The 22,703-nt window shown below is 47.6% G+C and overlaps 1 protein-coding gene across 2 annotated transcripts in view; it reads right to left on the minus strand.

Moving 5' to 3' along the window:
* WARS1 (tryptophanyl-tRNA synthetase 1) overlaps positions 1–22,703 on the minus strand; it is a 34,591-nt gene that overhangs the window by 4,440 nt on the left and 7,448 nt on the right. For both annotated transcript variants that reach the window (XM_059915001.1, XM_059915000.1), the window contains exons 3-9: positions 18,625–18,838; positions 17,520–17,628; positions 9,258–9,377; positions 8,364–8,546; positions 3,341–3,441; positions 1,299–1,411; positions 912–1,085 (exon numbers count right to left, since the gene is read on the minus strand). In XM_059915001.1, coding sequence (XP_059770984.1) covers positions 912–1,085; positions 1,299–1,411; positions 3,341–3,441; positions 8,364–8,546; positions 9,258–9,377; positions 17,520–17,628; positions 18,625–18,838 — 1,014 coding nt within the window. The remainder of the gene's footprint in view (positions 1–911; positions 1,086–1,298; positions 1,412–3,340; positions 3,442–8,363; positions 8,547–9,257; positions 9,378–17,519; positions 17,629–18,624; positions 18,839–22,703) is intronic.

Below are 22,703 nucleotides of genomic sequence, written 5' to 3' on the forward strand. Positions count from 1 at the left end.
CGTTGTCAACCAGAATGTGGGACTTTCCAGAAGGGGTAGGGGCCCGGCGGTAACTCCGATGGACGCACTACATGCCTCAAATACAGTTTCTGTCACTCCTGTTGTAATCGTCCAACCCGCGAACATGCACTTGGTTCCAAATAAAAGGTCAACAGCTTTGTGGAACAGTGAGGGGGCTGAACACACACTGGCAGTTCAGAACTGAGCAACAGAAGTGCGGCCCTGAAAAGTAAGGAAGTTCAAACTAATTCCGATTTCCAGTTTCTCTGGTGACCCGGAAAATATTTACTGAGCTCCTGCTGCATGCCGGGCCGGGCGCAGCACTCCTGGGCGGGACCCGACTGTGGAAGGAGGCTCATCAGTCCTGAGTCTCAGTGAGAAGGCTCTGGAGAAAACCAGCCCCTACCAGCTTGGTAATGGCAGCTCGTGGGCCGGGAGGGCATCTCCTGGTTTCCGGTGGAAACCTGGTCAAGTTGGCCATCCTCTCTGGGCCTCATCCTTCTTGTCTTTAAAGGGAACACACCACTATCTCCCAGTGAGAATTAAAACCGAGAAACATAAAGAAAGCACCTGGCCCAGCTCCTGGAATACGGCTGATGCCCAGAAATACACGACATTTTTTCTATTGTTTAACTGTAACTAAAGAAAATTGCCGTGATTTTGCTTCCCGAACAGTGTTGGTGAGGAAATCAGAGAAGAAAAAAAATGAAAAAAATTCCAAAGTCTTGCCCACATGAAAAGACACAAATAAGAAAATCCCCCTGTTCTCTGGAAACGGGGACAGGCTGCCTGGACCCTGGAATTCAGGGCCCCCGTGGCAGCGGAGGCCAAAGGACAGAGCAGCACCCTGCATGTGTCTCCCCGTGGTGTGGCCCTGCGCAGAGGCTGCCCGCGCCCCGGGCAGCGCTCACCTTGGTCTTGATCTGCTTGGCCGTGTCCGTGAGGAAGATGGAGGAGTTGGGGTCGCTGGCGCTCATCTTGGTCTGGGCCCCCTGCAGGGCGGGGAAGAAGGTCGAGTGCAGCAGGGCTGGCTTAGGGTAGCCAATCCTGGGGGCCACGTCTCTGGTCATCCTGAAGTATGGGTCCTGTGGGGAGGGAGGGGACAGTGGGACAAGTGGGCCAGCTGCTAGCCCGTGAGCAACCCCTGAGCGGGCCTCACAGCAACCCCCAAGCTTCCAGGGAGTTCAAAGAATCAGCTCCGCCCCGAAAAAACCTCTTAGACCCTCCTTTCCCACCGAAGAGGGCAAAGAACCGCCTGCCACACCCAGCATGACACAACCCTGGCCCTGCCTCCTGACCTGGTCGATGGCACATGGGATGAGGCACTGGACATCTGTCCGGTCTCGGAAGATCTGGGGGAACGAGTTGCTGAAGGAGGGAGCGGCCTGGATGGCAGGAAAACTGATCTTCCCTGGAAGGGAGGACAAAACATCTTTACACACGAGACCGCTTCCTGCTGGAACTGTAAAAGGGGTGAACAAAAATCGGCTTTCTCCCCACTGGAAAAGTAACAGTCATTAAAGAAAACCTGAAAACTACACAAGAGTAGAAGGAAGAAAAAAAAACCTGTAGTCCCAGTTTGTGTCTCTTTTCACCCATTTTCTCTCCCTTTCACACTCTGCATTTCAGTTGTGATTCTCCTCTGGTCTGTTCTTTACAGGTTCCACTTTGTAACATTCACCCACACTCTATCCCGTACACGTACCCTAGAGAGTCAGCCATTCTCTACCCACTGGGCGTCTGGGTTGTTCCTCAGCTTTAATCATTATAAATTATGACATCTTGGTACATAAAACTGTTCTCAGTATCTTGGATGCTGCTGTTGTTAACGCTGCTACTGCTATTTGCTTAGACCTACAGAAGCGGAACTCTGGGGTCAAAGGGCATGGATCTTGGCGTGACCCTTGATAAGTGGGGCTGGGCCAGTCTACCCCTCTGCGCTGCTCAGGCATTTCCCAGATAGCCCTCGTGGCTCCAGCCCTGGAATGCTGTCTCTGTGATGCTCTTTCCCGGCAGCTGTTTTCTCCCCTCTGCAGAAAGACACACCTCATTTCTGGGTTCCTTTCTGCCTCTGGGTGTCCACGTGGCAGCTGCCATGGGCGCCAGCACCCCCTTTACAGCACTGAGCATCCCCAGCTCTGGCTCAGGGCCTTCCCTGGGCTCGTCTACGCCCCACGACTCTATGGAGAAGATGTCACTGTCGTCCCCATTTTATGCACGCGGACACCAGGCTCAGACTGCCTCTGTGGTTTCCCGGAACTAGTGCGCAGTCAGTAAGTGGCTGAGCCAGGGTTCGAGCCCAGGTCTCTCGGCAGCAAAGTGTGTGCAGCTCCTCGTTACGCCTGCTGTCTCCTTACTCACTTGGGGCAGCCTTCAGGGAGACATCTGTCCACTCGATGCCGGGATTCCCAGGGTTAAAAAACCCTTTCAAAAGCACAGGGTTTATGCCCCAGTTGTCAGGAATGGATCCAACTGAAACATCAAAGGGTTCTGCTTATGTGAAAAGGCTCCCAGTAAGGCCTCTGCGCGTTTCTCTCTGCACTCTTCCTTACAGGCCCCTCACGGTGGGCCCTGGAATGTGCTCCCTCCCAGCAGGCACACCCGGCACAGAGCGCCTGCAGGCACATCCTGGGAGCTGCCCAGGTTGGCAGCTACTAGGCCTGGGGCTGTGCACCCAAAATAAAGGGGAGGGGGTCCGGAGACAAAGCCACTAGTTTCAGGATTGATTCGCAGCTCAAGGACCTAAGTGTCTCAAAGGAGAGAAAGCCAATGCATCTGAAAGGGGCATGGAGGGAGATACAGGGAAAGGGACGTAAACGTGGGCAAAGGGGGCCTATCCGCTGGGGACAAGCCTGGAAGGAGAGCGAGGGAGGGCAGGCAGGGTGGGCTTCCCAGGGCCTCCAGTCAGGACCTTCCTTTTGCAGGTGGGGAAGCTGAGTTCCAGGGAGACAAAGACGGCAGGTTCCGGCCATAGAGCAGGCCCTCCTGCACCCCCTGGGCCCCCACCAAGGCCTCCCACGCTGACTGGGGTCCCAGGAGCAGGCAGAGGACAGAAGTCATCCGTACCCTTCTCTTCCTTCTAAACCTTAAAACGGATGACTAAGGAGAGGGACAGAGGGTGTCCCGAGGGATAGCTCCACATGGCCCAGAAAAGGGGCCAAATGCATCACACCAGCTCTTTATGTTCCAGGGAAAACCCACCTATTTAAAGAGACAAACTGCAAATGCTACCATCTCAGAGACAGCTCAGCTCCGGGCAGGCACCAAGCACGTCAAGCTGCCTCCTGCTGAGCTCGGCTCCTTTCCGAGGGCAGCTGGGCGGGGACCGCGGGCTCCTTACCGATGCAGTCGCTGTCAGTGAAGCCGAAAATGCCTTTCACTTGGTTGAAGGTGACGTGCTTCTGTATCTTCACCACGTTCTTGTAGAAGCCTGGGCTCATCCTGCAAAGACAATCAGGATCAAACCCCGGACCCAGAGGGTGGCGTCCACTGAGGGCAAAGCAGCAGATGGTACAACTTGGCAGGCCAGACACAGGCCGGGACACACTGGGGAGGAAGGCGCTGTGACGCCCCCTGTACGCAAAGATGCCTGCGGCAGGCGAGGCGAACACACCTCTACCTGTGGAAGGAAATCAACATGAAGCTGAGAAGCAAATAAGGCAAGAACACACCGGATTCAGCGGTTAACTCAACGGCTAACATGAGATATTGAAATTCTGCCAGGGTCACTGGCTGAGCATATGGGGCTTTAAGTTTGGGGGCCCCAGTGCAGCTTTTCTGTTGAGACGGACTGTGTGCTTTCTCGTGGGAGATTACCGTTGACCCTGGAACAACACGGGTCCGCTTACACATGGTACTTTTCAATAGTTAACACTGCAGTGCTACATGGTCTTGGCTGGTTGAATCCACGGATGTGGGGAACCTAGGCTGTGGGGGGCCGACTGTGAGTTCTACGGGGATTGCCCTCCTCATTGTTCAAGGGTATTTGCAACTTGTTGCTGGATGGAGTGTCCGGATAGCAACTGACGGGCCCAGGAAGGAGGGTCTGTCTCAGTGCAGCTGGTCCTCCCCGCATCCGGCCACCACTGTCCCCTCCACCGTGGGGCAGCCAGGCTGTCTGGACAGGGCGAACTCCCCTGGGGGGTGAGGGGTGTGAATACGAGGCCTGGATCTGTGGCAGCCATTCTGCTGTTAGAAGGAACTAGGCTGAAGGGGCAGAACCCAGAGGGGCTTCTTACACTGCATCTTTTGACTAACATATTCAGCAGCTTTTCCTCCAGGCCCTATTACGTGTCAGGCACCATAAAGATAAAAAGGGAAAAGGCGGGAAAGCTGCTGTTTACTCTCATGGGGCAGGAGCTGTGCTGAGTGCGGGAGATACACGGCCACTGCCCAGCTCCCCTGCGAGGCGGCAGCTTCGCCTCCACTTTCACAGAGGCTCAGAGAGGTTACGGTCATAAACCTAGTGAATCCAGGACCTGGGATCCAAACCTAGGCTCGTCTGGCCCCAAGGCCTGTGCTTTTCTCACCACATCTCACAGCAGTTGAAGAGTTTAAGGCTCTGGTCCTGACGGAGGGCCACCGAACGCCTCTGGGCAGGCAGGGGGCGAGTGTCAGAAGTGCAGGGATGCCGGCTGCCTGGGTCTAGGGCAGCCACAAGGCAGGGAGGCCGGTAAAGGCCAAGGCCACCGCGGCAGGGTCTGTTTGAGCTGAGCAGCGTCCCACTGAGACAGGGAGCAAGGAGGGGGAGGGATGGTGGCTTCCGCTTCAGCCCTGGGGGCGCCGGCCAGGGTGGGAACGGTGCTGCGGAGGACGTGCCAGGGGCAATGACAGGAAGCAAAGCGCTCCCAGCACACGTCACCCCCCCGACACCCCCCGAGGTACACTGAACACACCCGAGAGCAGAGCGGGATAACCACCTGGAGAGACGCCCGCTCGTTCATCCTGCCGCAGCAGGAGCTACCGCCCGTGCCAGGGGTCTCCTGGGGGACAGCAGCAGGCCTCATGCTGCCTACGCCTGGCGAGGACCAGGGCTGCCCGCCACCAGGCGGGGATGAGCAAGAACTCCGTGCATCCTGGGGTTGAGGCGACCGTCAATGCTAGTCCCCTGGGCAGATCAGCCGGTAGGCCCATCCTCTTCTATCTGGGGTCGTGCTGTATAAGATGGCCTCCAAGCCCCACAAGGAGGGCAAGTCTACAGCATCCCTAGTATCAGAAGCAGTACTTCTGAAGAAGACAGCCTTGACCGTTCTTGGAGGCCGGGTCGCTTTCTGGCTGCACCGAGAGCATGGCCACACCCCGCCAACCCCCCAGGGATGTCTGTCCCCCGGGCTCGCCCCTGTGCCGATGCAGCATGACGCACCCCGAGGGTTCGCCTTGGGGACCAGGAACAGACCCAGCTGCATCCTGTAAATGAGGGCTGGGTACCAGTTTGCCCCCCCAGGAACACCTGCCTTCACACTCCCATAGCTTGGAGAACATGGCCTGGATTTCCTCACACAGGCAGGCAAATGAGTGACGGGGTTCTAAGTTGGAAGAGATTTTCAAGAGTGACACTGAGCGCTCCCCAGGGCCGGGCTCTGCTGGAAGCACTCCACATGCAGCGGCTCAGTGGTCAGGCCTCGTGAGCCTGCGGCCCAGGTGCCCCCGTCCACTGAGCTGACCGTCCTGTCCTTCCTGCTCTTCCTTTGTCCTCACAACACTCATTCTCACCTGGTTTACCACCTGTGAACTCCCGTTAGAGAGAACCTGACGGAGCGGCTGGATAACTGTCTTGGCTGCTGAACCCCCAGCATCAGTCTGACATGTAGTAGATGCTCAATAAACACCTGTCCAACACTCACTGCCCGAGTCACACAGGAGGTGGCGGTCAGGACGTGAGCCCAGGCAGGGCACTCTGAACCCCTTGGCTAGACCACCCCTCACTAGTACTAACCCCCAACTGCATAGGAAAACGGGGGCTCAGAGAACTGAAGGACTTGCCCACAGGAACCAAACCAAACCCGGAACAGAGCTGGGTCTGGAGCGCTGGCTTTCAGATTCCCGGAGCAGTGTCCTTCCACCCCTCGGGGGTCCTGGCAGGAAGGCCCCGCTGGGCCCAAACGTGTGGGGGGACATGGTGGCGGGAAGCCTCAGCCCCAGCACCGACTCCTTCCCCCATGGAGCCCCCCGAGAGGGTGGAGGAGGCTTTGTTGTATTTCTTGCTCCTAAGGAAGATTGGCTTGGGAAGGAGCTTTATGAAGTCAGAGATTTAGATTTTGAGTTAAACTTCAAGAAAAAAAGTAAAATGCTTGAGTGCTTAGAAGAAACTCTTTAAGGGAAAAAGACACTTGAAAACAGACCTTAACATTTAAATGTCCCTCCTAACTTTAGGTTCAACATAAAATACGTAAGAAGAGCTAGGACAGGCCCTTTGTCTGGGTTTTCATCTTTACTCCATGTTCATAAAGAGAAAGGAAGTTCTTAGGGAGCAAAGGCGGCAGAATTGAAGCTGCAGGTGCCACAGAGACAGGGTGGAAACCAGTCGCCACAGACGCCACAGTCTCTCAGAACGAGCTGAAAGCATGGTGGGCCATGGCGGTCTCCTCACGCGGACTGTTCGGAAGTTCACGCCCCCGCCCCGACGTTCTCACGGACTCGTCAGAGGCGTTTGTTTCTGTCCCACCAACATCTCAGCACCACAACGGGGGACTTCGTTTTGCTCAGTGCTGTGTTCTCGGGGCCTCGGGGGGCACCGGCCACAGCGAGCACCCCGTGACCGCTGCTTTACTGGTCTAGTGGGAGAGGACAACCCCTCACGCTGCACCAGAGGGGGGCCCGGGGCGCAGGGGGACCAGAGAGGGGTACCTAAATCTGGCTGCAGGAGAGACAGCTCCCAGGAGAAGGCGGTGCTTGACCACGTGCTTGGAAGACAGCATAGGAATCCGCGGAGCTAGGAGTCCCGGGGCCAGGGCAGAGAAGAGCAGGGACAAAGGCGAGGGTGTGGAACAGCCAATTGTTCTGTCTAGCTGGAGGGGGCGGTGACCAGAGAGGAACACAGGCCAAATCGCAAGGGGCTGGTGTGCAGAGGGGAAAGCGAGAACTTTATCCCGATGATGATGGAGAACCAGGAAGGCTGTGAGCAGGGGACTGAGCCACACCTGCCTTTTAGAAAGAGCGCTGGCTGGTGGGGGACCAGAGGCCGAGAGGGGCCACGGTGGGTGGGAAGAGGCTGCACAAAAGGACGCCAGTGATTGTGTGATGCCAGCACTGCCCTGTCCTAAAAAGAGCAGCAGAACCCATGGTGTGTCTATGGGTTCAAGCAGCTGAATCAGGTCCTTTTAAGGAATAGGGGGAGAGAAATAAAACTAAGTGTCATGAAAATGATAGTAACGGTGACAGCTAAGGTCTCATCTAACCCTATTTCATGGACCAGACTTGCTGACTCACAGACCCTGAACAGAGGAGACCTGGGACTCGAACCCAGGTCTATTTTCCTCCCTTGGAAGGTCATGTTTCTTCATGGACCCCACAATGCCTCTGTGCCCACAAGAGAGCAATTAAAAAAATGTAATAGGTAAAATTAGAAAATTCATTCATTTACTGGCTGCTAGAAAGGCCAGATTTCATACCAAGGCACCTATTTCTCTCAATGGCTATGAAGCTACCCCTCAGATTTCAGCAGTAACAAAAGGGACCCCTGTGGGGCGACGTTCACCAGCAAGCTCCCCTGCACTTACTGCCCGCGCAGCCCTTCGGTGTTTCCACCACGCCCTGTCTGGGCCTCTCACGAATCTCCTAACAGGGGCTGCACTCCACCAGCAAGCTGGGCCCTCAGTCACTGTCGCCCATGGACGGCCAGAGCCGTGCAGGGAGCACCTCATCTTAGAGGCTCATGCAATATTGGGTGACCTGAAGAGCATTCTTCTTGGGACGGTGGACAGAGTCTTACTTTTCTAACACACTTCTTGGTAGTCGTCTGGAATGAAGTTCAAAACCGCAGAAGTTACAATTTGAGGACTTCCAGAAGGAAATCTTTTGGACTATTAAGTGTCTGGTTTAACTAGACTGTGAGGGAACTGTGTCACCAGTGAGTCTTTTCTCTGTAGGGAAAAAGGTACACTGAGAAAGAGAAAGACACCCAAATTGGCACAGCTGACCATCCGTGGAGAGAAACTGCGACACAGATGCACATCTGTCACAAGCTGAGGATGGAAACCTTATTTGTCAATAAACCAATAAACGAGACCATAACATTCAATAAAGGAAGAAAAACATCTTCCAGACCTCGAGATGCTTCAGGTGTTTCAGCTGCCGTGGCCGTGATGACTTGTCTACAGTCTGCATCTACTTATTTAAAAGGCAGCCAGGCGTTCTCTCCTTACCCCATGTAGTCAAGGTCAGAGAAGATGAAAGTCTTCTTGATGTCAAAGCCGCAGGCGATGATGTCCTTGGCGTTCTCCACAGCGTAGCCATAGGCCTGGTCCAGGGTCAGGTCCTTCCACAGGTACTTCTCGTCGTCGGTCATCTGGATGACCAAGGGCACGTTGAACACGTCCTGCAGCCACCTAAGAGACCGGGGGAGGAAGGTCGTCATCTCATTTCCCTGCAGAAAAACGCCACTGTGCCTCTGAAAACACGGTTCCTGCTAACAATGTATGTCAAAACGTCCCTGCCCACAAAATCACACGCTCTGATCACACTGTGAATTTGACTCCTGTTAATAAGGGCTACCACTGTTTATTACCATGTCAGCTCTGTGCTGGCAGCTCTGCACACTTTATTTTGAAGCCTTACGAGAACTGTAGGCGGCAGGTATTATTACTCCCTGTGGCAGATGTGGAAACTAAGGCCCAGAGAAGTAACTCTTCTATGGTCACATGGACAGGGGAAGAGGAGGACGCAGGTCCACTGACTCCAAAGCAGTGCTCTCTCTACCACCCACATCCCGCTAAAGCGACACCAGGAACAGGGTGAAGAGAAGCCACAAAGGCAGCAACTCCCCAAGACCTTGGTTGTTCAAGCAGACGTGAACTAGTACTGTCTTGTCAGTTCTAGACAAGGTTTGTGACTAACATTTCTTTTCTTTTTTTTTTTTTTGGCAAAATAATACATTTATTATCTATGATTGGCAGATATACTGCTGATTTAGTCTCTCCATGGTTCAAAAGAATTTCAAAATAACAAAATAATTTTATATACCATACTCGATCAGTAATGTGACTAACATTTCTGATTCACTAATACAAGTGAGAACAGTCATACGATGCAATACTTACTTTGTGAAGATAAACGGGATGAGGTGACCTACGTGCATTGCTTCAGAAGAGGGGCCCCTGCCCGTATACAGATAAAATGGTTTCTTATTTTCATAGGCATCAAGAATTTGATGCATGTCTCTAAAGGAAAAAGGAGAAAAAAAAGTGTGATATTCTGAGAAAAAAATCGCGGTGTGAATGCTCATTTGGAAATGATAAAGAGACAAAACAACCCGGATAATCACTAGAGCTTGTTATCCTTGGTGCTTATGCTGTAAAAACGACAGGAAACTTCTTCTGAGCTGGTTCTCCTGTGATCGTTTTAAAAGTGTAAGACATGCAGGTTGGGAATAATGAACGTAAATGTTGGTCAGCCGCTGGATCTCTCTTGGAATTCCTGCAAGTATCGATGTTGACATGCCGCCCGCTTCACACACTTTCCTGGGAGTGACCCCAGGCCGACACCACCCAGTCCTCGCTGAGAACCACGCAGCGCCGACACTCTGCTGGCCCAGACGGGGGAAATCGCAGGGCTCCCACAGTCCTGACTTAGGGAGGGAGGTAAGGGATGTCCCCAGGTGGAGGTCTGCTTTGGGCTCCCTCAGCTACACTGGGACCAGGTGTCTTCACCTGGGAGTTATTCTGGAATCATCCACCCTCCCCAAGGACTGGGGTCCACCGACAGTGCCCACGAAGAGGCCTCCTCCCTGGCGGTACATCAGAATCGCCTGGCCGGCTGTTTCCACACCACATCTGCCTGAGGTCTGCCTCCACAGACTCTGGTCCAGTGGGTCTGGGGTGACGTCTGGGAATCTGTATTTTTAAAACCCCTGCCAGTTCAGAATGGCCATCATAAAAAAATCTACAAACAATAAATGCTGGAGAGGGTGTGGAGAAAAGGGAACCCTCTTGCACTGTTGGTGGGAATGTAAATTGATACAGCCACTATGGAGAACAGTATGGAGGTTCCTCAAAAAACTAAAAACATAACTACCATACAACCCAGCAAGCCCACTACTGGGCATATACCCTGAGAAACCATAATTCAAAAAGAGTCATGTACCACAATGTTCACTGCAGCTCTATTTACAATAGCCAGGACATGGAAGCAACCTAAGTGTCCATCGACAGATGAATGGATAAAGATGTGGCACATATATACAATGGAATATTACTCAGCCATAAAAAGAAACGAAATTGAGTTATTTGTAGTGAAGTGGATGGACCTGGAGACTGTCATACAGAGTGAAGTAAGTCAGAGAAAAACAAATACCGTATGCTAACACATATATATGGAATCTAAAAAGAAAAAATAATGGTTCTGAAGAACCCAGGGGCAGGACAGGAATAAAGACGCAGACATAGAGAATGGACCTGAGGACACGGGGAGGGGGAAGGGTAAGCTGGGACGAAGTGAGAGAGTGGCATGGACATATATACACTACCAAATGTAAAACAGATAGTTAGTGGGAAGCAGCCGCATAGCACAGGGAGATCAGCTCGGTGCTTTGTGTCCACCTAGAGGGGTGGGATAGGGAGGGTGGGAGGGAGATGCAAGAGGGAGGAGATATGAGGATATATGTATATGTATAGCTGATTCACTTTGTTATACAGAAGAAACTAACATACCATTGTAAAGCAATTATACTCCAATAAAGATGTTAAAAAAACCCAAAAAAACAAAACAAAACAAAACCAAACCCTGCCAGTGACTGCAACGTTTGGCAGAGTATGAAACCACCCTTCCAGGGTGTGAATGTTCTTTGTTTCTGGGCAAAGTATGCCCACATAAAAGAGGAATAGCTGCCTTTTCCAGAGGTCTGGGTAGGAGAACCCAGACAAGAGTATTCTGAAAGCGACTTCTCCTTACACCCCAGGCCAGGGGTTAACAGTGCTTATCTCTGGGCTGATAGGATTAGGGGGATTCTGGTTTTTGTGCATAGTTTTGATTTTTCCCCAAGGAACGATCACACAGTGCTTCTGAAATAAGGAGAGAATGAAACACTTGATTTTGGAAGAAAAAGAGTCCTTCTTTGGTTCTCACAAGTAACCAAATCAAACTTTTACCGGCTTACAGAAAAGAAAAAGAGTACAAGCCGTCACATGAGCTGCTCTTTTTATTTTTTTGCCGCACCGTGTGGCATGTGGGATCTTAGTTCCCCGACCAGGGACTGAACCTGTGCCACCTGCAGTGGAAGCACAGAGACCTAACCACTGGACCGCCAGGGAAGTCCCGGTTGAGCTGCTCCTTATGGCTTTGCAGGAAGTCTCTGAGCACTCACGACGTGCTGTCCCGAGGGCAGGGCGCTGACGAGGCTCCCATGCTCAGCTCAGCTTTGTGAGGATGGCTTCCAGCAGGGACCCCTCAGCTGCAGAGGGAGCCTGACAGTGCGTGGCAAATCTCATCAAATACCTACTTTACAGATCTGAGAGGCACTCTCAAATTTGAGCATGGCCAAAGCTTCAAGTCCTACACCTCCCTAAACCAAGAGCCTACAGCATTATTATACTGAAGTAAATAAGTCACAGGGCAGTGAGAACTGTAAAATGCTAAGATAAAAAATTTTGATTTAAGATCAACAAAATTGATAAACCTTGAGCTAAAAAAACAAAACAAAAGACTCAAATTACCAAAATCAACAGTACTAAACACTTTATAGGAGTAAAAAGGATTATAAGGGAATAATACTAGGAACAACTGTATGCCAGCAAGTTAGACAACACTGATGTAATAGACAAATCTACCAAAACTGACTCAAGAAGAAATAGAAAATCTGAACAGATCTATAGCAAGAAAAGAAATTGAACTAGGAATAAAAAAAAAAGTCACACAAAGAAAAGCCTCGGGCCAGATGGCTTCACGAGTGAATTCTCTCAAATTTTCAAAAGAGCATTAACAACAATCCTTCACAAATTTCCAGAAAAATGGAAGAGGGAATACTTCTCAACTCATGCTATGAAGCCAGTATTATTCTGATACCCAAAGCAAAGACATCAAAAGAAAACTACAGACCAATGTCCCTTATGAATACAGATGAAAAAATCTTCAGCAACTCACAAACCAAATCCAGCAACATATAAAAAGGATTACACACCATAATCAACTGGAATTTGTTCCAGGAATGCAAACTTGGTTCAACATACAAAAATCCATCAATGTGATACACGGTATTAATAGGAAACATGACAAAAGCCACCTGATCATCTCAACAGAGGAAGAAAAAAGATCTGATAAAACCCAACATTCTTTCATGATAAAAATACTCAACAAACTCAGAATAGAAGGGAACATCCTTAAAATGATGAAGGGCATTTATGGAAAACTCACAGCTACTCAATGGTAAACGACTGAAAGATTTCCCCCTAAGGTCAGGAATCACTTTCACAAGGACTGTACTAGAAGTTCTAGCCAGAGCAATTAGGCAAGAAAAAGGAATCCAAATTGGAAAGGAAGAAGTAAAATTATCCTTACTCGCAGGTGGAATAATTCTATATATCAAAAATGCTATAGAATCCACAAAAAAAGAAAAAAAAAAAAGAATGTTAAAAAGAAACCACAGGCCCCAAATGGTATCATGTTAAAGCCCGAGATACTAAACCTAGACTTAATATCTGATTTAACTGCAGTTTCCACCTTCCCCAGAAATGTAATATTAATCAACCAGTCTGGAATTTTCTGCTCAGCACCTATGAGGTAAACTGTCCCCCACCCTACACCTTCGCTCCCTCAAGAATCAATCTGCGTGGTAAAACCCTTGCCATTCCCTTCCACAAAAAGATGTCCTGGCCTAAAAATCATCCTTTTTTTCCTTTTGCTAATTCCTCCCTGGCTCCACCCTTCTCCCTGTAAAAACCTTCCATTTTGTAAACCCCTTGGAGCGCCCCCACCCTTCTCCCTGTAAAAACCTTCCACTTTGTAAACCCCGTGGAGTGCCTTTCTAGTCGCTAGATGGGATGCTGCCTGATTTATGAATCACTGAATAAAGATAACTAGATCTTCAAATTTATGTGGCTGAACTTTGTTTTTTTTAATAAGAACTAATAAATGAACTCAGCAAAGTTGCAGCATGTAAGATCAACAAACAAAAATCAGTTGTTGTATTTCTATACAGTAGTGCAATATTGTGATTGATTATAAGAAATATATATTTGGTCTTCGTTCTATCCTGTTTCAAGCACAGAGCTCCTTAAACCATTGTGGGAATTTCCTAAGTGATAAGAATGATAAAGATAGGAGTGTTATTCATATAATAAGCTCCTTTCAACCATACCAAAATTTATGTTACTTAAGTGACTTTTGGAAAGCCCCTAGATAACCTAAGGAGGCGGGCTGGTCCCCAGGAACCAACTCCGATTAGAGGATTGGAACTTTCAGTCCCCCCTGCCTTCGCCCCACTTCCTGGGGAGGGCGGAGGGGCTGGATATTGAGTTTAATTACCAGTGGCCAGTGATTTAAATAATCATGTCTATGTAGTGAAGCCTCTATAAAACCCCAAAGGACAGCTTCAGAGAGCTTCCGGGTTGGTGAACACATGGAGAAGTGGGGAGAGAGGTGCCCAGGGAGACCATGGAAGCGCTGTGCTCCCACACACCTTGCCTTGTGCATCTCTTCCAGCTGGCTGTTCTTGAATTATACCCTTTTGTAATAAACTGGTAATCTAGTAAGTAAAATGTTTTCCTGACTTATGTGAGACGCTCTGGCAAATTCACTCCACGAAGCAGTCATGGGGCCCTCTGATTTATGGCACGGGTAACAGTCTGGACTTGCGATTCCTGTGTGAAGTAGGGAGGTGGGGGGCAGTCTTGTGGGACTGAGCCCTTAACCTGTGGGATGAGACGCTATCTCCAGGTAGACAGTGTCAGAATTGGGTTAAATTGTAAGACACCAGCTTGTGCTGCAGAACCTCCTGACGTGTGGAAACCCCACATATCCGGTGTCAGAAGTGAAGCAGAGCTGCAGTGAGCGCTGAGCCAGAGGAAACACACAGGAGTGCACTTTCCTTTCAGAAACAGCAATGAACAATCCAAAAAGGAAACGAAGAAAATGCTATTTTCAACAGCATGAAAACAAACAAAACCTTAGGAATAAATCTAACAAAAGAAGTACAAGGCTTCGGGCTTCCCTGGTGGCGCAGTGGTTAAGAATCCGCCTGTCAATGCAGGGTTTGAGCCCTGGTCTGGGAAGATCCCACATGCCACGGAGCAACTAAGCCCGTGCGCCACAACTACTGAGCCTGCGCTCTAGAGCCCATGTGCCACAACTACTGAAGCCTGCATGCCTAGAGCCCGTGCTCTGCAACAAGAGAAGCCAACGCAATGAGAAGCCTGCGCACTGCCACGAAGAGTAACCCCGCTCGCCGCAACTAGAGAAAACCTGCGCGCAGCAACGAAGACCCAACACAGCCAAAAATAAATAAATAAATAAATAAATAAATAAATAAACTTATTAAAAAAAAAAAGAAGTGCAAGACTTGCACAGTGAAAACTATAAAACACTGCTGGAAGAAACTAAAGACCTGGTGAATGGAAAGACGTTCTTTGTGCATGGATAGGAAGACTTGATATTTTAAGATGGCAACACTCCCCAAATTGATCTATAGATTCAGTGCAATCTCTATCAAAATCCTAGCTGCCGTTTTTTTTTTTTTTTTTACAGAAATTAGCAAGTTGATCCTAAAATTCACTTGGAAATGCAAGGGACCTAGAACAGCCAAAATAATCTTGAGAAGAACAAAGTTGGAGGACTCACACTTTCCAGTGTCAAAACTTACTATAAAGCTACATAATCAAGACTATGTAGTATATTTAATAAACCCTTAAATATATGGTCAATTGATTATCAACAAGGGTGTCAAGAAAATTCAACAACAGTCTTCAAAAAATGGCACTGGGACAACTGGATATTCACATGCAAAAGAATGAAGTTGAATCCTCCCTCACATATATACAAAACTTAACTCAAAATGGAACAGAGACCTAAATGTAAGGGCTAAAAGAATAAAACTCTTAGAAGAAAAAACAGGTGTAAATCTTCATGACCTTGAATTAGGCAATGGTTTCTTAGATATGACACCAAGCAACAAAAAACAAACAAAACAAAACTGGATTTCATCAAAATTAAAAACTGTGCTTCTAAGGACACTGTAAAGAGCTAATATTTGCAAATCAAGTATTTGATAAGAAACTAGTATCCAGAATATATAAAGAAGTATTATAACTCAATAATAAAAAGATAAATAACCCAATTAAAAAGTTGGCAAAGGATCAGAAGAGGCAGTTCTCTAAAGAATATATAAAAACAGCCAATAAGCACATGAAAAGGTGCTCAACATCATTAGTCATTATGGAAATACAAATCAAAATCACAATGAAATACCACCTCACACTTACTAGAATGGTTATGGAAAAACATAAAATGGAAAATAATAAATGTTGGCGAGGATGTGGAGAAATTGGGACCTTTGTTTGCACTTTGCTGGTGGAATGCAAAATGATGCAGTCGCTGTGGAAAACAGTTTGGAAGTTCCTCAAAAAGTTAAATGGTTAACTTATGACCCAGCAGTTCCACTCCCACGTACACACTCAAGAGAACTTAAAATATATGTCCACATAAAAGCCTGTATACAGGACTTCCCTGGTGGCACAGTGGTTAAGAATACTCGGGCCAATGCTGGGGACACGGGTTCGAGCCCTAGTCTGGGAAGATCCCACATGCCGTGGAGCAACTAAGCCTGTGTGCCACAACTACTGAGCCTGCGCTCTAGAGCCCGTGAGCCACAACTACTGAAGCCTGAGCGCCTAGAGCCCGTGCTCAACAAGAGAAGCCACTGCAGTGAGAAGTCCGCCCACCGCAACGAAGAGTAGCCCCAGCTCGCCGCAACTAGAGAAAGCCCACACACAGCAACGAAGACCCAACACAGCCAAAAATAAAAAAATAAAATAAATAAATTTATAAAAAAAAAAAGCCTGTATACAAGTGTTCAGAGCAGCATTATTGATAACCCAAAAGTGAAAATACCCCAAATGTCCATCAACTTTTGAATGGGGGGGGGGTATGTCCATTCAATAAAATATTTTTCAGGTATGAAAAGGAATGAAGTACTGACATATGATACATCATGGAGGAACTTTGAAAACATGATGCTAAGTGAATGAAGCCAGACACAAAAGGCCACATGTGGTATGATTCTATTTATATGAAATGTGCAGAACAGGCAAATCCACGGACACAGAAAGTAGGTTAGTGGTTGCCAGTGGTGCTGGTGGGGAGGGAGGAATGGGGAGTGATTGCTAATGGGTAGAGGGTTATTTTTTGGGGTGAGGAAAATGTTCTGGAATTAGATAGTGGTGATGGTTGCACAACCTTGTGAATATACCAAAAAAACCACTGAATTATGTACTTTCAAAAGGTGAATTTTATGGCATGTGAATTAAATCTCAATTAAGGAAAAAGCTTTGATTGTATTCTGCCCAGAAGGAAGGCTGAGCGGGGCTTGGAGTTCTCTGCGTGTAGAATTTAAAGTGTTCGGCAGACTGCCGAGTTCTGTCCTGCACGTGCTCTCCGTAACCCTGATGTGCGGGCAGAACAGAACAACCCTACCCTGGACTATAAACTCCACGAACATGGCCTTGAACCCGACCCGAGGCGATGTGTGGGGTGGGAGAGGCAAGACCTCGCTCAGAAGCCGCCTGTTCTCTGATGCTTTCTGCGTGGAATTTATGATCTCAGGTAGGGATGGATATTCTGTGCATGTTCGCTCTAATAGTTTCTCTCTCTTTTTTTTTTTAAATTTTTTTTTAACTTTTAATTTTATATTGGTGTATAGCCGATTAACAATGCTGTGATAGTTTCAGGTGCACAGCAACGCAACTCAGCCATACTATTAGTTTCTCTTTGGCTATTATTTATGAGTAGGCCAGTACAATAGGAGGAAGAAGTATGTAATTTCAGGAAGCCTCCTGCTTATCTCATGGGAAATGCTGAACTTGGACACGTTAATCTCTTTTGTTTTGTGACATTTTATAGTTTATAGCATGTAACCTGGCATGAATCTCACCTGCTGTGTACCTGACCTCCACCTTGTGAGGTGGGCAGTTTACAGATGAATAAACTAAGGGCCAGAGGTGCAGGGACGGGCGCCATCCCACAGCCCGCTACTGACAGGACAGGAGGTGGAACCACTCCCCCCAGGGGCCTGGCAGTGTGAGGGAACAGCATCCTGATAGTTTCCTTCATTGAAAGAAGAGGAGGGGTGGGAGGTCCTGCAGTGAGAAGACCCTGACCTGTGTGAGAAGAAGATTCCCCTGCGCAGGAAGTGGTGCGGCCTCTGACCCGTGGCTCTCTCTATTCGGTTTATCAGCTCCTTGTCAATTTTACTGCTTCCGAAGCGAACTGGAAAAAAAAGAAGAGATGCCGATCTTAGGTGGTGGGAGGTTTGGTGATATTGCTGAAACGAGAGGGAAAGACTTGTGATCCACGCACAGTCTCAACAGACCCAGGCCTCTTTAGGCCTTAGGCTCTGGTCCCTTCCACCAGCCCAGAGTGGAGGTCACAGCCAGCAGAACAGAAAATAAATTACAGAACAAAATGCTCTTTTGTCTGGGACTGGATTCTGACAGGAAACAGATCCAGAATGCAGTTTATCTAGCAACTCTAGGCAACCACACACACACACACACACACACACACACACACAGGCCCCCGCTGCTTACTGTTTATTAAGGTATAATTTATATTCACTCACAACCATAAATTTAAATAGTCTTTAACCAAATTAACGGCTGTCTTCAAGAGAATTTTCCCTCATTGACAGTCTACACATGAATCATGGAAAATGGCTTAGACTTAGTTAGGTAAGAACATTTTAGTTCTGTTTCTTTTTTGACAGCCATCAATGATCTCAGAGTAAGGATTTTCCTGAGCAGGAAGCCCTCCAATGAAGGGCTTGGCAGTGAGGACCTGCCACCTATGAGGAGTCATCTTTCTTAAGCTGACTTCCAGCTGTTTAGCTCCACACTCAGTATCACTGGAGGAGAAACCTTAAGTAATCTATGACTGACTTGTACCCACTGAGTTAAAGACAATTTAAATGACTGCAAAGATGCCCAGTTCAATGGACCTTCCCCAGGTTCTGAATTGCTCAAAAAAAGGAAAAAGCTTCTACTAAGCTATCTACTATAAATCATTATTTTGAGATATATTTTATATTGTTATGTTAATTAAAAATAATCCTCTGGGAATATAATGTACCACTAAAAGATTTTAGGATCTATTTTCCCCTTGGCATTGAAGCTTGACTGGATGTATGATTAATTCAAATTAGAAAACATCAGTGGAATCAACTCAATGGAATCACTCCTAAAACCTGGGGCTTTTCCCATAACGTACCGATGAGCTTGTCATAGTCAATGCCTTTTGCACTGCTTGTCTGTACTGTCCACGGGTCCACAAAGTCCTCGCCCGCTTCTGTGGCATCCAGGCCACTATCACTCCCAGGTGCCGGGTCCCCTGGAGGGTAGTCAGCCTTGTAATCCTCCCCCGTGGCAGCTTTGTAGCTCATTTTCAAGGATAACAACATCTTCACTGCGGAATCAATTTCATCCTGTACAAAGGAAGGAATAAGGGTGAAGGCTGAACGTATTAACAATGGCTAACATTTGCTGAATGTTACTGCTGTGTGGCAGGCGTTGTGCTAACTGCTTTCACACACATGACTTCCTTTAGCCTTACAACAACCCTACGAGGAAGGCGTCATTGTCACTGTCCTTTTCCAGTTGAAGAACGTGAGACTCAGAGAGGTGAAGGAGCTTGCCCATGGACACACAGCAAGTCATGGGCCCGAGCGTATTTTATTTTTATTTCTTTTATAATTAAAAAAAAATTTATTTATTTTATTTATTTATTTTTGGCTGCGTTGGGTCTTTGTTGCTGCGCGCGGGCTTTCTCTAGTTGCGGAGCACGGGCTTCTCATTGTGGTGGCTTCTCTTGTTGTGGAGCACGGGCTCTAGGCGTGTGGGCTTCAGTAGTTGTGGCGCGCGGGCTTAGTTGCTCCGCGGCATGTGGGATCTTCCCGGACCAGGGCTCGAACCCGTGTCCCCTGCATTGGCAGGCGGGTTCTTAACCACTGCGTCACCAGGGAAGCCCCTTTATTTTTTTATCTGTTGGTCTAGTGCTACGGATTACTACCACAAACACTATAGGATACGTGTAGCGACACAATTTACACCATTGTTTATGACAGAGTTAATGTGCTAAATGTTAAACACCACCAATGCCAGCGAACATATGGGACAAGCTCCACTAATCAATTACACTGAGCTCTGCATTGGAACTTGTTTTTACAATCCACACAGGTTGAGATGAATATTTATGGAAACTTAAACAACGATGCCACCAAGGACAGCAACAGCAACTCAAGTAGACATTGTGAAAACAGATAAAGGCAAGGAAAAAATATAGACTTTCAGGTCATAAATTAAGGAGGGATTCACTGGGAAACAGTTATACTACAGCATTTTGGAGTCTTATCAAGCTGTCCAAAGTGTCTGCACATTTAGTGTTTTAAAATAAGCATAAGAGAAACAAATGTAAAATGTATCCTTGGGTAAGCTGGAAACCTATTAAAGACCTCCTCTTCCAGGAGCCCACACTAGCCACCCCTGGAAACCTGGCATTTAAAAAAGCAAACCTAATTAAGCAGATTAGTCATGCTATGCCCTAAAGCTCTATTCCCATAATTGGCCTTGCTGGATTAGATCACAAAGAATATACACAGTCCAATTTGCTTGCCAAGGGAAATACAAACACTTCCATTTAGAGTTTATACATAATGTGCTATAAACTGGGCTTCCCAGTGGAGAAACATCACAGCACCAAACTCCATTCAGAGAGAGCTCCTCCGTCAGGTACGGCACCGGTCCACAGAGGACTGTTACTGTAGGGTGATTTCGCAAGCACAGATTTGTGTTTCAAACTCCGAAACCATCTGGAATTCGTCGTTTAAACAAGTCAGAGTTGTGGCATCAATGGCCCCATGGATAGACCTCATGCAAGAGACAGGATGTTGGCCTACCTTAGACAGGCAAGCATGTTTTCCTCACCTCTTTACGGCAGTGCCTAGGCTGTGCTTGCAGCAGAATAAAGGCTTAGCAAGCATGATCTATCGAGTTATCTATGGGAGAATTAACTACCTTGCTTTGAAGCGCCCTGCAGTCACTACTCTTCAATCACCAGCTGTGTGACATTCATACTCTATGTGGCCTAACTCAGCTTCCAACTAGGTGGCTCTTCGAAAGTCAAACATCTAACCGGGGTCCCAGTTCAAGGACCACCTGTTCACTGGAATGGGACCGAAACAGACAAGCAGGCTCGTCTTGTCCGTTTTCTTGTTCTCAATCTAACATGGACCAGGACATTGAAACAGATTTTAAAAGCTGATGTTCTGAAAAAAGCCAGACACGAAAGACTCTATATACACTACCTGATTAAATAAAGTTCCAACACAGGAGGAACTATCCATGGTGGGGGAGGCAGGGTGGAGGCCTCTCTTGGGAGGGTAGAGGCAGGGCCTGAAGCGGCTGGAGGGTGGCTTCTGTGACGTTTCTCCATCTGGATGCTGGTTACACAGGTGTGGTCATTTTGTGAAAATTCAGTGAGCTGCCTGTTTGTGATCTCCGTATTTTTCTGAACGAATGGTGTATTTCAATTTAAAAAGTTTACTTAAACTAAAAGGAGAAGAAAGGCTCTGTTCTCTATCTTAACTCCTATGATGCAGTGTCACCTCCTGAATCCTGCTCAAACTGTCTCCCGTCAGAGCCCCCAGATTCCGACCTACCCGCCAGGAGAAGCTTTGTGAGCTACTGTTTCTGAAAGCAGTGGGTGTTATTCTCTTGGTACACGAAGCAGAAAGAACGCCGAGGACCATGACCTGGACAGACGGCAGACAGCGTGGAGGAAGAGCCTGCGGCACCCTCACTGGACCAGTGATCCCCGAGGGGCTCAGCTGTTTCACTTAACGTGAATTTCCAAAACATCAGGTGCTTCTAGTATGACACATTTCAGGGTCAGATACAAATTTACTCCGTTTAACTCTGGTTTCATCATGTAACCTCTGATCTCTCTTGCTGTGTCAGCTGACTACGCATTAGTCAAAGACCACCCTCGAAAGAGTTATTCTAAACTGTGTTAACAATGTTCATTGCAGCACTATTTACAAGAGCCAGGACATGGAAGCAACCTAAGTGTCCACTGACAGATGAATGGATAAAGAAGATGTGGCACATATATACAATGGAATATTACTCAGACATAAAAAGGAATGAAACTGAGTTATTTGTAATGAGGTGGATGGATCTAGAGTCTGTCATACAGAGTGAAGTAAGTCAGAAAGAGAAAAACAAATACCGTATGCTAACGCACATGTATGGAATCTAAAAAAACGGTACTGATGAACCTAGTGGCAGGGCAGGAATAAAGATGCAGACGTAGAGAATGGACTTGAGGACACGGTGGTGGGGGGGAAGGGGAAGCTGGGACGAAGTGAGAGAGTAGCACTGACATATATACACTACCAAATGTAAAATAGCTAGCTAGTAGCAAGCTGCTGCATAGCACAGGGAGATCAGTTCAGTGCTTTGTGACCACCTAGAGGGGTGGGATAGGGAGGGTGGGAGGGAGACGCAAGAGGGAGGAGATATGGGGATATATGTACATGTATAGCTGATTCACTCTGTTATACAACAGAAACTAACACACCATTGAAAAGCAATTATACTCCAATCAAGATGTTAAAAAAAAAACCATGTTAAGTATTGTTTGCTAAAATGCTGAACATAACTGGAGTCACTAAGAGTTACTAACTAAAAGCATTTATTAACATTATTCAAATTTAACGTTAAATGACAAAAATATCACTGTCAGGTTCCTAAAATGGGTTTATAGAGTAAATGATCAACATTTCGGTCCTTTATGTATTTTAGGTTTTCAGATTTTTTTTTTTTTTTAAAACAACTTAGCCTCATCTGTTGAGCCCTACCTGGTGTTGTAAACCCCTTTCTGTGAATAATCAACTCCTTTTTTTGGATATCACTATTTCTTTCTTTTAAAATGTAATGGATTATTTAGGGTCCAAACAGTCAAAGTAAACTACTGGAGTGACTGTGAGACGGCTGATACCATCTGGTGAGAACCTAGGAAGAGATTTTTGAAAAGATGACGACAGGGATTGGAAGTGACAGACGAAGAAGTCATGGACATGAAGAAGCTGGGTGACCGAGAGTGAAAGGAAGTGCTCAGGTGATGGTTACAGACGCAGACTGAATGGGTTGCACTTCTAAAACCCACTGCAGCAACAGCAAAGAGATCTTTAAAAAAGGCACAACCCACGAGGACCAAGGGAACAGGAAGAGGATGACAGCAACAAGATTCAGAAGCTGGAAAGCGGAGGGATGAGTGGTACCTCACTGAAC

This window comes from Balaenoptera ricei, chromosome 2, assembly GCF_028023285.1.
Source record: "Balaenoptera ricei isolate mBalRic1 chromosome 2, mBalRic1.hap2, whole genome shotgun sequence".
NCBI classification, from domain to species: domain Eukaryota; kingdom Metazoa; phylum Chordata; class Mammalia; order Artiodactyla; family Balaenopteridae; genus Balaenoptera; species Balaenoptera ricei.